Source organism: Grus americana, chromosome 1 (assembly GCF_028858705.1).
Source record: "Grus americana isolate bGruAme1 chromosome 1, bGruAme1.mat, whole genome shotgun sequence".
Lineage (NCBI taxonomy): Eukaryota > Metazoa > Chordata > Aves > Gruiformes > Gruidae > Grus > Grus americana.
Window position 1 is genome coordinate 60,739,842 of NC_072852.1, and position 14,256 is coordinate 60,754,097.

General features: G+C 42.3%; 1 protein-coding gene across 1 annotated transcript in view; it reads left to right on the plus strand.

The window, feature by feature from the left end:
- BPIFC (BPI fold containing family C) overlaps positions 1 to 13,684 on the plus strand; it is a 29,577-nt gene extending 15,893 nt beyond the window's left edge. The window contains exons 6-17 of the mRNA XM_054800985.1: positions 826 to 981; positions 1,786 to 1,849; positions 2,663 to 2,723; positions 3,637 to 3,728; positions 5,624 to 5,797; positions 6,481 to 6,534; positions 7,767 to 7,937; positions 8,487 to 8,554; positions 9,878 to 9,920; positions 10,766 to 10,829; positions 11,619 to 11,695; positions 13,286 to 13,684. Coding sequence (XP_054656960.1) covers positions 826 to 981; positions 1,786 to 1,849; positions 2,663 to 2,723; positions 3,637 to 3,728; positions 5,624 to 5,797; positions 6,481 to 6,534; positions 7,767 to 7,937; positions 8,487 to 8,554; positions 9,878 to 9,920; positions 10,766 to 10,829; positions 11,619 to 11,695; positions 13,286 to 13,327 — 1,066 coding nt within the window. The 3' untranslated portion in view covers positions 13,328 to 13,684. The remainder of the gene's footprint in view (positions 1 to 825; positions 982 to 1,785; positions 1,850 to 2,662; positions 2,724 to 3,636; positions 3,729 to 5,623; positions 5,798 to 6,480; positions 6,535 to 7,766; positions 7,938 to 8,486; positions 8,555 to 9,877; positions 9,921 to 10,765; positions 10,830 to 11,618; positions 11,696 to 13,285) is intronic.
- The last annotated feature ends 572 nt before the right edge of the window (positions 13,685 to 14,256 follow it).

Below are 14,256 nucleotides of genomic sequence, written 5' to 3' on the forward strand. Positions count from 1 at the left end.
GCTGCTTGCAAGGGGAGGGTACCCGGGAGCTGAGGGTGATGGCATGGCAGCAGGGGCAGAGCCCTTACTGGCATGTACTCAAGACAGACAAGCAGTGCAGGTTGGTGGCAGTGACCAGGACCAGCCACCAGTCCAGACTGCCAGGTAAGTCCATAGTGAAGAGGCAGGTCTGAGGCAAAGCCAGGAAAGATTAACTAAGTACAAGGTGACACACAGGCGTACCTACAACATAGCTCGAGCAAAGACCTGAGCTCCAACGCAGCTCATAAACCAAGGGTAGAGACCAACGAGGCTTTTCACAGCTCTTTCTCACAACCAAGCTATCAACAACCTGATCCAAAATAACACAGCTTCACCATACTGGAGCTTGTCTTTGGGCCGCCAAACCCCTGGGAGGCGTGCAGAAGAGGGCGCGGAGCCCTTTGGGGCACCCCAGGCCCTCATGTGGGTTTGTGTGGACCCTCCTCAGACACCAATAGATTAGATCCCAGTACAGCTCTCTTGCCCTGTCTTATATAAGGCATTTCCCAGTTCCCTCTGCTGTGGGTGCAGGTCTGGTAATTGGAACAAAATACTTTACAATAGTGAATTATCTACTTTCCCAAATCCATCATTTTCTAAAACTCCTAGCTGAAAATCTGTGTGGAATACGTGATCCTTTGCAGACATATTAGAATCTATTTTCATTATAAGCAATGCAATAAAAAGTATTCAAATAAACAGCTTCATCTTCGGTGAACAGAAAAGAGTCCATTTAAGAATTAATTGAGTCTTGAACATTCATTAAAAATAGTATTTTCAGTTATTTATTTTTACTTTATGCAGCAAAGACAGCGGAAGAAGCACAGTGTACATTTCAAAGGTGTTTGTTACTGCAATCTTTTCAATACCCCTGGATAATATGGGTCATACATCAATATCACTTACCAGCTGCCGGACAACTTCTGGAGATATAGACATCAAGTTGAATGGAAAAAGTGGGTAAGTGGAAGAGATCTGCGTATAGTCTGGGAGAAAATAACTATCAACGAATGGCACAAAGACAACTTCACAAAATAGGTCACCTATTTTGGCATCCGTAGGCACCACAAGTGAGAATTAGGGCCCTAATCCAGTGTTAAAATGGCCAAATTTGACCATTGTCCTTGTATTTGTGCACACTGTCCCTTGAGTAGAGGATTAATACAGCAGTTCTAGTCAGATCAAACAATCCCTTGTGCTTCTTCAGCACCCACTTCTTTCCAAATACTGCTCTGCTCTTCAGCTCTGGGTAGAAGTTACATGCTTGTACTATGCTTTAAGTACTCCTTGTCACAGTGCTATCAAAACTGAACAGACCCTGATTGCTGTCTGTTGCCTCTGGTTACAGCCCCCGCAAAGTTATTTCATTGTTTTCTTGTACTTCTCTCACTGTCTGAATACAACTTGTGTCACCTGGTTTTAGGTTTGGGTTTTTGTTTGTTTGCTTGGTTTTACTTGTATTGGAAGTTCCTGGTGCAGAGACTACTTATTTGTTACGTGTTTGTAGATACGTGATGGTGGTAATATGAAGAATTCCTTATTCATAAAGATGAATCTACCCAAGCTAATTGCTGAGATGCCTAGTGGTGAAATGATCTCCTTTTAAATGGTGGCTTTCTGATAGTTGTTACATTTCAGAAAGCTCCCTTGTGTACTAGAATATCACGCTCAGAGGCCATTAAATTAATGTTCTGTGGAGATACCTGATTTCTTGTTAATGACCATAGTACTTGACCCACGAATTGCTCTCTTCTTTTCCTCTAGCTTCCTGCATAACTTCTTTATCAAGTATCTGAAGAAACCCATTCACAGGAGCTTGGTCACTAACGTAAGCCTTTCAAATTGTGTAGGGGAGGTGTTTAAGGAATATGACTTTCACAAGTCAGCACTGTGCACTTGGCAGAGGAGGAGCTAGAAAAATAATACAGTCCTATTCTGGTCTGATCAGCACAGTCACCATTTTGCCAGCCAGAAGTGCTTCCAGATAAAGTGCCACATTCATGGCCAAGATATTGACTAGTCCACAGCTAAGTTCAACCAAGGCAGCAGTAGGGATGGAAAACGTAGTTGTTTTCCCATTCCAATGCAAAATAAGTCTCTGCTTATGTACCTACGGGCATCCTGGGTTTGGGGTAATTTTTATACTCAGCAGACAAAACATATATCGGGTGATGCACAGAGAAGTTGTAGTACATCACCTAATAGTATGGCATATTTACATTTCATCCTATCAAAGAGATGAGTAGTTCTGATGACAACCTGCCCAGGGCCTCTGAGAGGAGACAGAGCTTGAGGTGGCTGGCAGTGATTCTGCCCCAGGACAGGGATCTCTCCGGTGAGACCAACGTGAGATCTCTGTCTCCTTGCGCTATCAAGGCTGTGGTTTTGTCACCCCCATCAGGCTGCCTTTGGCAACTTCTCACTTTGTTGCCTAAAGGCAACTCTGACATGGCACACGCTTACATTGCACCAAGTAGAAACCTTGGGGAATCAGATGGCTGAAGAAAAGCTAGTTTAGGTGTTTTGACAAACAAATGCTGCAATGTGTGTCACATCAGCAGACAGATTTGCTAGCACACAGGTAAGAGGTACTTACAGGTCCACGCTAATCAGGCCATAACTTGAGTGTGCTTTTATACAGTCATGTCCCAACATCAGATCTGGGATCCAGTTGATAGACGAAGACCTCCAATCACTGAATGGTGAGTCACTATTAATATCTTTTCCTTTTGCTTTCTTTCTCTTGTTCAGTGAAATTCTGCAGTTTCCTTAATAGCAGCTGGTCAGCAAAGCCTCCAGGAGAGATGTCAGACCCCTTGCGTACCTGACCACAGTTAAATAAAGGGAGTGGTACTTGGACAAGCAAAGGATATTTCTGAGAAGCCAAGGACTTGGGCACAATTCTCAACTTGTGAATGTGGCAACGGGCACCCCTGTTGCCAGAAATGCCACTTCAACACCACACAGCACTGATGCGAAGGCATTTTTCCCTTCCCTCCCATGCTCTGAGTCCTCCTGAACACACAGCACTTTACAAGCTGAAGCCTGTTCCCCTAGCCTGCCTGGAAACTTAAGTCTTGCCAATTTTTCAGACTTGCCCAAGGCAAAATTAAATAGCTCCTTTGTAAAAAAGCTTTTCACTTTAACTATTCTGGGTTAGATTTGCAAGAGTTTAAGGCACCTAAAGTGTTGGGAGATACCATGTGCAAAACACAAGTGCCTAAGCAGATCAGGCACCCGCCTTTTCTGGGAAAGTATGTGCAAGTTAGACACACTTTGGATGCTCTCAGAACTGCTTGACAAGAAATCCCAATGCCTCCTTATGCCCTGAAGCACTGGTATGGCCATTTCCTTTTTTTGTTAGACCAAATGTACTTTTCCTCAATGAGAAAACATCAGACAAACTAAAGAAGGTGCTTTAAAGAAGGCGCCAGTAGAAACATCAAGCCTTAGGTCAGAGTGCATGTTAGGAGGTTCATGGTTGTGTTTTTCCCTACCCTTTGGAACAACTTGTGTCATTCTCCTTCAGGTACTGACTTAGTTTTAAGTGTGCATAAAATTCTTTCTGTGCTTTTTGTAATACTGGGTATTTTGCTTTATCTATCACCCTTACAGTCCTAATGCCAATTGATGATTTGGCCAAAGTAGACTACTCCTTAAACAGCTCGCCAGCAGTATTCCGACCGTTCATTGACCTGGACTTAAAGGTAATTGCCTGTATTGCTATTTGCCAAGATTGCTGTGTTTTTTATTATTGTATGGCCCACTTTCTAAGACGAACATGATTGCTCTTCTAAACATCAGGACTCAGTATCTGAGAATACAGACATTTCAAAGCACTGTTGCATTTGTTATTGTAATAGTTTTTTAACAATCCTGTTGTAAAATGAATTATTTAAAAGCCACATCTTTTTTTTTAACTGCTGTTGAGTTGGTTACAGGAAATAGAGAGCAGTAAAAGTTGACTGAGCTAGTTAGAATTAAAAAGAGAAAGGGAAAGGAGAGAAAGGTATTCAACTTCATCCTTCTGTTGCTGTGGATTAATATCTGCGACTTCTTTGTTCAGTCAGTCAGGGGAAGATTTCCACACATTGCACTAAGTAGATGCATCTGCTCTCAGATGACAGAGGGAAAGAAAGAGCAAGACTGTAGGAGCAAGAATTAAGCCTCTGGCACCTTGTTTGGGAAGACAGATGACCCTTGAAAAAGCATAGGAGCCTGAGGAGTGCTGCTGAGTTTGAAGGCCTGAAAGTTTCTTTCAAATAAAGGAAAAAAATCTCCTTATGTATTGAAACTAAAATCAGACTAGTTCCTAATTCTAAAATGACTTGATTGTCCTTCTGTGTAAGGTGATTTGGTTGAGGGTACTTATCATCATCATCATAGTATCTAAGATCCTTAATTAAGTTTAAGATGCCTTGCGCTAGGTGCTCTACAAAGGAAGAATGCAAAGACAGTCTTGTCACAAAGATCTTATAAATTAAGTATAAAGAAGAGACAACAAGGAAATAAGAGAGGCAGAACACAAAGTAACAATAAGCCAGTATCAGTCCGTATGGTAGACACTGGTCTCAGCACACCAGCTCCGCAGCTGCTGTCAAGCTCTTCTGGGTATTGTGGCAACTAGATTTTAAGCGGGGACTTGAGGGAGACTAAAGAGGTAATGTCTTGGCTGTTTACAAGAGCTGCTCTCCCACAGAAGATGCAACGGGGGGGGAAAAAAGCGAGTGACCGTTATTGAATGGGGAGGTCATCGGCAAAGTGACTCAGCACTTTGTAAGCGTTTTGATAGTCCTTAAAAGGCAACACGAAATTTAGAGATAGAGGGGAGGAGTTGAGAAAATAAAGACAGACGGAATACATTTGAGATGAAACATGAAGGGGAAACTAATAAAAGGGATTTCAAAAATCTTAACCTCTGAGTAGCTTCCTCACTTTAAATCAGTTTTACCTTTTCGCTTAATCTGGATGTATTTGGAAGTATTAGATCTACAGGTCTTGGCTAATATCATGGGTAAGGCAAAAGACTACACAGGTGTTTTTAGGAGTGTCTGACATCATAACTTTCTTTTCTCTCATAAGCATTTTTTTGTCTGCACAAGTTACCAACTTGCTTCTGGGTAGAATAAGGTGCTGGGTTTGACCTAGAAAGACCTCTAGTTTTAGAGATCCATTTTGTAATTGAGACCATTGAATAGCTCTAGGCAGCAGTTTTCAGATTTAAATTCCTGGAGATGGGGAAAGGAGAAAGTAAGGCTTTTAAATAAGGACCCTTAGTCATACTCTTCATGCAATATGTAGACCCTTAATTTAGAGGCTTTTTTTTTCTGAGGTGGTAGACTGTCTTCAGTAGGTGATGACCATCTCGAAAGACAGATCTCAGGTGCCATCTGTGAAGGTGTCTAATCTCTGGAACTTGTCTTCACCACCTGCTTGAAAGCACCAAGGCTTCAGAGTGTACTACAAAGCCATGTACTCATTTATACACCAAATGAATAGCCTGAGTAAGGTAAAGGAAAGTGGGATTAATTGTCTGCACTCATGCTGCAGTCATCTTTTGACTCTGGGTTTTTGTTTTTTTATCTCTGCCAATACTTTTCAGGGGATAGTCTATCCAGCTGGAAACCATACTGGCCCTCCCTATGTGGCAGCTCCCTTCACTGTCCCAGACCAAAGCGACTCCATGCTCTACCTTGCCTTCTCTGAGTATTTCTTTCAGACCTCCTCATTTGCTTACTACACTGCAAGGGCCTTCGACATCACCATTGCAGAGGAGGTGAGTAGGACACAGAGGAATGGGGTCAGAGTGGCTCAGGTCATCCAAGATGGGGATTTGACCTGCCAGTTGTCAGTATGTAGCCGTATAAAGCTGCGAATTGACCTGCAAAGTGCTGGGACAGTAGGTCATAAATACTAGGGTATTGTTATGCTCTTTTATTTATGCTCTATATATAGATGCCTCAGGCCACAGCCAGGGGTGCCAAGTTCCACTGAGCAAGGTAGGGTTTTGTAAACCTAAGGCATAGACTTTTCTGACATGGACAAAGGATCTATTCTGGGGAATTCAGCAGCCTCAGTGGCTGTTTTCTGAGGGGTCTTCACAGACTGAAAGGACTACAGGGGCCATGGAAGCAAAGCATATGTGAAAGCACAGCACCTGTGGCCTGGAAGCTGGCAGACTTGGCTAGCCTGTCTCCAAGGAGGTTCAGTAAGTCCCAAAACCTATAGATTGCAGCCCAAACTATAATGATATTAAGCATTCACTTTCCCAGGAAGTATTTTGGCATATATTATTGGGAATCAGCTTTAAGTATACTGAGTCCCTTAAGAATATTTCTGAGAGGTACAAAATCAAAGATTCATTGAAATGACAGTAATAATGCATTTAGAGAAAAGCTGATCATGAAGGTCAAATCTGGTAAACTCATTTGTTTTCTCCTTTTTTTTTTTTTCCTCCAGACTTGTAGCTATTTTAATATAAGCACAGAGATATTTGGCAGCATCATCCCTGAGGTGAGTATCATTACTTCCACAAACTCTTAGGAAACCACCCGGTGTGGGTGTCAGACACCTCACTACTGGTGCATCCCAAAGGCTTGTAGTGCCAGCAGGGCTCCCGCGCTAGAGAAGCGGGCACACGTATGCCTCATAACACCAGAGCAGATGGGCTTTATCACCTCAATCTTTTCTCTGGGCACTGTGCCCAAGCCACAGCTGTTCCCACCTAAAACCAGCCCTAGGCAGGAAAAAGCTTCCAGTCACAAGTCCTGCTTTGAAAGGGCCTCAGAAATAACACCTTTCTCCTACCCAAACCTGCATAATCGTCTTTGCTTCACTGCTAGCCTGTGACTGACTAGCAGAAAGGAATCCAGTAAAGACCTGGGAGGGGACTATAGTGGCCATGTGCAGAAAAGTGAGCTAACAGATGGGCAGGAAACATTACATCTATGGAACAAACAAGGCAGATGCACAGGATTTCCATTTCTTTTAGGTGAAGATGACTATAACAGGACAGAGAATATGAGCATGCATGGCTTCCACCAGCCTTCTCAGACAGAATGAGAAACAAAAAATGAGCATAAGAGACCCTAGGCAATGAATACTGGGGTTGGATGAAATTGGAGTCGAAGTTCAAAGAACTTCACATCCTTGTTTGCTTCCCAAATGATATTAAGTTCCTTCCTCAGAAATCTAAGAATGCTCCAAGGGCAGTCATCATATGGTCTTCTCCATAAAATGCCATGAGCATTGATGCTAATACTCCACCCCCTCTGTTCTAAGGAATGAACTTCGTGAGCCTGCTCGTTCTTCAGGCAGTGGACAGAGTGAGGCTCCTCTGAGGACAGTCCAGAGCAGGAACCTGTCTCATGAGATGAGTGAATCTCAAAGTGAATGACTCCTTTATTGTGTGACTTAAACGTCACATTCATGTTCTATTCCTTTCCTATGTCCAGAAATGAGTATTTAACTTCTCTCAAAGTGGTATAGAAGAAATGATATTTCTAGAATGGAAGGAACTTTCCACTGCATTGCTGTTGTGACCAAGACTGTTAACTTATCATCACAGAAAACTTCTACATCCTGCTTGCTTGAAAGAATCTTATGTTAGCAACTATCCTTAACCTCATCTTAAGGAACTACTTCACAATGATTGCTTCAAGAATGAGAAAATGCAGTATTCTGATCTGTTCCACAAGACAAGTGGTTTTCTGTCTTTTTTTTTTTTTTGTCTTGGAACCTTACAGGTAGCCAAATATTCAGTTACACCCTACCCAGTGATGTTGAAGCTAATGGCTACTGAAATACCTGTCATCAGCTTAGAGCAGGATTCCTTCACAGTAGAGATTCAAGGCTCCATGGAGGTGTTTGCTGTTCTACCAGACTCAACCACCCAGTCGTTGTTCACAATGAATGTAGTAAGTACAACGAACAAGGTGATGTTTAACTCAGGGTTAAATATGTTTGTTCATTCCTTCTGTTAAAACTGTACAAGAAACAAAGTGCCAGATTTCTAGTACTTAAACATGCAAATTCCCCTTAGTCACAAGTGGTGTCTATGTGGCCTCACTTAACCTATAGGACATTTCCATGGTGAAGAACATTTTCCTATAGATGGACAAAAATCCAAACGTACAGCGACTCTGATTAACCAAAGTTTTGTTCTCTGGAATGACAGTTCTGCAGGCATGAGTCATGCCTCTTGGCAACTTATTCATTTAACTGAAAATGTCTTTGATTAGTGAAATCTCGTTACCCACATTTCAGCTCTTGTCAGTGCCATTCAGATCAGCAGACATTTACTGTGTGCAGCCTTGCATGGGCCATGGGTTAGGGAGAAAGTTGCATCTATATGAAACAGCTTTCAGATGTAACAGAGAAGATGGTACTTCTGTATTTGTGACTAATTCACAGCAAGGGTCCTGCGGTTTTTGTGTCTGGTAACCCATGGATTCTTTCTTCCACAGGCAGCCAACACCAGCATTGCTCTGAATATATTTGACCAGAAATTGATGGGCTCACTATGTTTGAACAGGTAATTCAACCTGGGATGGAAAGGATTTCCAGCTGTTTGGAAGTGTAAGCAACCCCAGCATTAGCAGTTTAGGCACATGATCAGATAACCATAATTTAATGAGTGTATTTCCCCGGTGAATTCATCTGCATTAGATTCTCTAATTCTCTATGTGGCTGTACTTGTGCAGTTTAGAGAAGTCAGGAAGCTTCTCTGTGACAACTGCCACAGTCCCAGGGGACTGCCCACCAGCTGTGGATTGCTGCAGGGCAGCAGTCTCATTGGGATTATTTGCTCGTGACGTCTACTCTCCCCCTGAGCTAGATAAATGAAGTGTGCAGGGCAGTTATGATGACTATGAATCCTCTGAGAGCTTCCCTCATGCCTTTCCAGCTGGCAAGATGCAACTGCTTTCTAGCCCACCCATGCCACTAGGAAAGTACAGAGCGGTCCAGGATACGGTAAAGAATCTGGACCCCTGCAGTACTCCTGTGCTGATATTCTTCTAGCAGACATTCCCCAGCTAAGGCACTGCAACTTGCAAGGGTCAGAAAGCTGAAGACCAGAGGCTTGGGCATTTAGACATCTAGCATGTCACGTTTTATAGAGAGAAGCTCTGTATACCAGGACTTCACAGCTGGGAATTGGGACCCTGATTTCACAAAAGTCCCTTGGGAAGACAGTCATAGGGTTAAGAATATGCAGAGTTTGTCAGGGCACACAGATATTAGGAATTTAAGGAGGACAGTGCTGTTAGCATTTTTTGTAGCAACATTCAGAGAGAAAAATCTAGAGTGTGCTGACAGCTGGGATGCTGGTTCTGTGGAAACTCAGAAATCATGTTTTGACATGTTTGGATACTTGAATATGTACTGAGTAAGTATTTGAATTTGAAAACAGAGACATTAGTAACACAACAGCAGCAGCAGCAGTGCCATATGACAAACAGAATTTTTCTTCCCACCCAGGTAAGGCTCACATCAAAGCATTATGTAGAGGTACCAAAATCCTTGCAAAGTATCAGAGAGCCTGCAAGTCCTTGATACTAGCCCTAGTAAAGTCAATCAGTAGGATTTCCAAAATACAGCACAGAGGGAGAAGTGCACTCACATTGCTAGCTACAGCCCTTCTAACATACTCTTTTGCATGCATGCTCAGCAACGCCCTAAGAAAACCACCTCTTCCTCTATGAGGCAGTACGCATTGTGTAAAATATACTGCTTCCAAAGTCTCTCTACAGATGTTTCTTAAGGCCTGGAGCTCTGCAGCAGTGACTGCACATGACTAGAATAGCGTGTGTTTATCCTTTCTAGTGAGTGATCTTGTTTCATTTTTTTCCCTCAGGCTCCAGTTCTCCCTAGCCCACTCCAATGTTGGCTTTTTTGAGGTAAGCGGATAGTTTGAGCATATAGGAAATGCAAACCAGAAATATCAGTGATATCAAGGCTAAAGAAAAAGTGGCTAAATTTTATTTGTATTTCTAAATCATTTGGCTTCATTCCTGCATGGCTCTTTTCCTGTCTTCTGGCAGCCGCCTCTCTGCGTGGACTTAAAAGTATATTCTTTGGGGCAAGTTAGTACTCTGAAAATGAGATATTCTGTAGTTTCCCTGACCGGTGAATCATATTTCATCAGTAAGCAGAGAGATCTCTCAATGGTGAAACACACAGTGGTAATCTGAACTGTAGCAGCAGACGGAGCAGCGTGCTGCCTAAGTGATCACACGCACGACTGAGGCAGAAGCACCCGTGTGGGGCAGTGGCGCTCATCACAGATGCTCAGAATTACAGCAGGGGATGGGAGCCAAAATACTACTCTCAGATGCCTGAAATAGTGCAGTTGTAGGCTTACAGGGGAAAACCCTGCCTCCGCAGAGAGTCATTTAATTCTGAGTACAATCCATCGGTTCTGAGCAGCTGAGGAGAAAGGATTAAAACAGTTGCAGTCCTGCTTTGCTATTGGTGATAAATGATCCCACAAATAAAGGAGATAGACTGTTTCAAATGAAAATGTTGTCCAAGCATGATGAAAGCCATTTGCATTTTGCATCTGACTTCCTTTGCACCATTCCAAAGACTTAATATCCAAAGTTCACTTGAGCTTATGACTCTTTTGGGCCAAATGAGAGCTGAAAGTTGAACATGAGCCCAGTAATTCCATCCAGGATTAGGGCATGACAGTTCTACCACCGTCAGGAAGTGATGGCTAACTCAGTTTTCTTGTCTGTGGCAGATCTCACTTCTGGAGAACATCCTGTCTTACATTTTACAGACTGAAGTCATTCCATCAGCTAATGGTAAGGCTGTTTCTAAGCTAAAATCTTCCAGCAGAGTGGGTGATTCTAGGAACTTCTACTGACTTTCTGCTTAAGTTTCCAGTTCCCACTAAGTTGAGTGGAAAATGACCACCACCTAGTAAGCAGTGGAAGGGGGAGATTGATTTGTAGGGGTGTAAGTGTGTCCTCTCACTGGCACTGTTCTGCAAAAAGGGCAAAAAGGGCTTGGAAACTCGTAATTCATCTGCCTTTGCCTCACTCAAGGTGGCCCTGATGCATCAGTCAGAAGTGTGTCTCTCTAGTCTGCACACCTGCCTGAGGCCACTGTGTGTGAAATGTATTCCTCTTTATTAGACCAGCACAGGGCTTTCGCCTCTCATAAATCTCATAAAAATTTAAGGCCCTGGAGGGAGAGGCAGCTTTGTGCCAACCCTCTAGACTGGGATGCACTTCACCTACCTTAATTAACGGGGACAAATGGTTCTAATGATACTAGAGCTGTATTAACAATCCCCCAGGTCACTGTATTAACAATCCCCCAGGGACAAATCACTGAGTATGTAACGTGTTGCACATGAAATACCTTGCTTTGGCTGTAACACTGCCAAGAGAAAAGCACCTGTAATTCTTTTCCCCATTGGTAAATGGGCATTGTATCTACCTCCCAGGGTTGCTTGTGAAGACTAAGAGGCTAATTGTTGTGAATGACCTAGAAATCTCTGGACAAACAGGGTTGATGAAGGGCAGGTATTTATTATCTTTCCAATGCATAACTAAATCACTTTGTTTGTCTTTTTTTTTTTTTTTAAGCTAAATTGTCAAAAGGATTCCCTCTTCCCAATTTGGCCAATGTTACCTTGACGAGACCTCACATTACAATTGTACAGGTGAGATTTTGACACTATCATGAAAAGGTTATTGCTCTTTGGGGTTTTTTTTGGCTAGGCATTTATTCACCTTCTGTCTGTACAAGAAACTTGCTGGATTTGAGCTTGTTAAGCAATAAAAAGCTCTGGGTTTAAAATGAGATCTGTAATAATGGTAAAATCCTGTTAGAAATAAATGTATCTTCCTTTCAGAGGAAAAGCTGCATTAAATACATAACCACAGAGTGATCAGATGCACAGCTTGCTCAGCCTTTCAAGTTGCAATTGAGTGTGTGAAAACAAGTTTACCTTTAACATATCATTCAAATTTGGCCAGTCAAATCAAATTAGAGCTATCGCTATCCATGCAGTCCTGCTGAATTTAACAGGAATAGTTGAAATATGAGAGGGGGGTGAATACAATTTTGTGCACCTAGGATGACTGGACTTTGTTAATAACCGGTAATAATGGCTGAGGCTATTAGTCAAAAGTAGTTAGTGAGCTCACAGAAAATATTCTTTGCCTTCTGGTTACTCTTCTCCAAATCACACCTCTCGCCTCTCACAACACGCTCTTAGCCCTTAGTTTGAATATACAGAATGTTGCTCGACAGTGAATCAGTACAAGGGCATTGCTGACAGATAAACTCCCAGAAAATGGGTAAGCCAGTTACATTTCTCCACTTGTTTACCAACTTCTCAGTGATTTTCAGCTCTGCAGAGACAGTCTCAAATCCTTGTTTGTGGTTAAGGCATAAAGCACCACTCAGGAAAGAAACACAAAGGGTTTTTTAGTCTTTCTTTGCATTCCACATACCTGGCAGCAGCCAGCTCTGCAGCCCCTACAAAATATAATTGCTTGGAGACTGCTTTCAGTGGCACTAGTTGCCAACAACCTTACAGGCTAATTACGGATGAAGGATTTTAGTAGTTCTGTGGGGCCCATTCCCCACCTCACTTTCTCTTACCAGTCTCTTCCTCAGTAAATAGGAATGAGAGGACAGAGGAGAATTGCTATACCCTATCAAGATGAATGGGATTCCAATTTAAAAGCTAGTTTTACAGTCTCCACTTCCAGTCCCAGTTTGTTGACTGTGGTCACTGGGAAGAAAGACAACTATTCCCAGTTTTCACAGAGAAGCGTGTTAGACTGTGATGGGCTGCTCTCTGCAGGTTCCTTGCTCTGTATGCACTGACAATGGGGGAAGCCTTAAGGATTAAGTTTAGATTAGATGGCTAATTCTTAAGTGGCTCAAATTAGGTAAAAAATAATCCCACCTTGTGATGATTGCCTAGTTGCCTCGAGGCTCAGATGAACTTTCCTGTGTAGGCCATATGATCTTTAGATGTCCCTTCTGTTGCTAGCATAGTGCAAAGGGATAGCACACAGGGAAAGATGGGGCTCTTTTGCAAAGTTCAAAGGATAGAGTTTAATAAAACTTGTTACTTCCAAGGCTCAGCTGTTTTCAGTAGAAGTTATGACCTTTAACACCAGGATTGTGATGAAATTAAAAAAAAAAAAGCAAAACACAACAGTACCAACCAAACAAAAAAAAATAAAACTTCATTTTGTAATTCATAGCACTTCAGTGACTGTTCTTCTCCCCACAGGGATACCTGTTGATTTCTACTGATGTCCACTACAAACACTAAAGGCGAAGAGGGACCACTTGTTAAGCATGAACTTCAAATCAATAATGTGACTCTGAAGGTTAAACACTGTCCAGTTCTGCTGAAATGTGTAACTTGAGCTCTGACAAGGGTGATGTCATCCTGGTTGGGGGCGAGGGGCGATGCGAGGAGGCAAAGCAAGCTGATGGAATGGTTAGGCTGTACAGTGGTGGGAACAAGCAGACCCAGAGGAGAACGTGTGACGCATGCTTGGCATTATTTATTCTGGAGTTTAAATGATATAAAAATGTTTTTAAGATTAATGCCTCTCTTGAAATACAGTTTTGTCTATACTCTTCCAGAAAGGTACTGCAGTCTCTCAAAAGAAGGAAAAGTACATTGTCAAAACAGTCATAGGGCAGACATACCTGCTAATCTGTTTCTGCTGTCATGATCTTAAATAACTTCCTTCTGAACGTGACACATTAAGTATGAAGTCAGCCCTCTCCAGAACCACATCAGACTGGGAACTGTCCCAATTACAGTAGGAACTAAAATCTTAGCAGTGTCTTAACTAAATTCTTAACATAAATCTTAACAAAGATGCAGAAGCAGTTCAGGAAGAGAGATAAAGTGGCACTGCTACTGCCTTTGATAGTCCCTCTATGCCTGTGATTCTTCAAATCCTTGTGTCTGTCATGTCCCCTGTTTAGCATTGCTTAGCCAGGTTAGATATATTTAACTATTGAATGTTTCTGTTGTGTCTTGCAAGTCTAATCCTCCAACATCTTTGTCAATGTTTCTCTGGATTGAAATAGTTACAGATATTTTACTTCCTACTTCATTTTGGTATGTTGTCTTGCCTTCTTTCTTTCTCTCCTTTCTTTTTCAATACTTTATTAAGCGTGCAAATCTGAAAACAGTTCTGCAGAGGGACGTGCCTGCCCTGCAACGCTTAAGTGCTTGCTCTT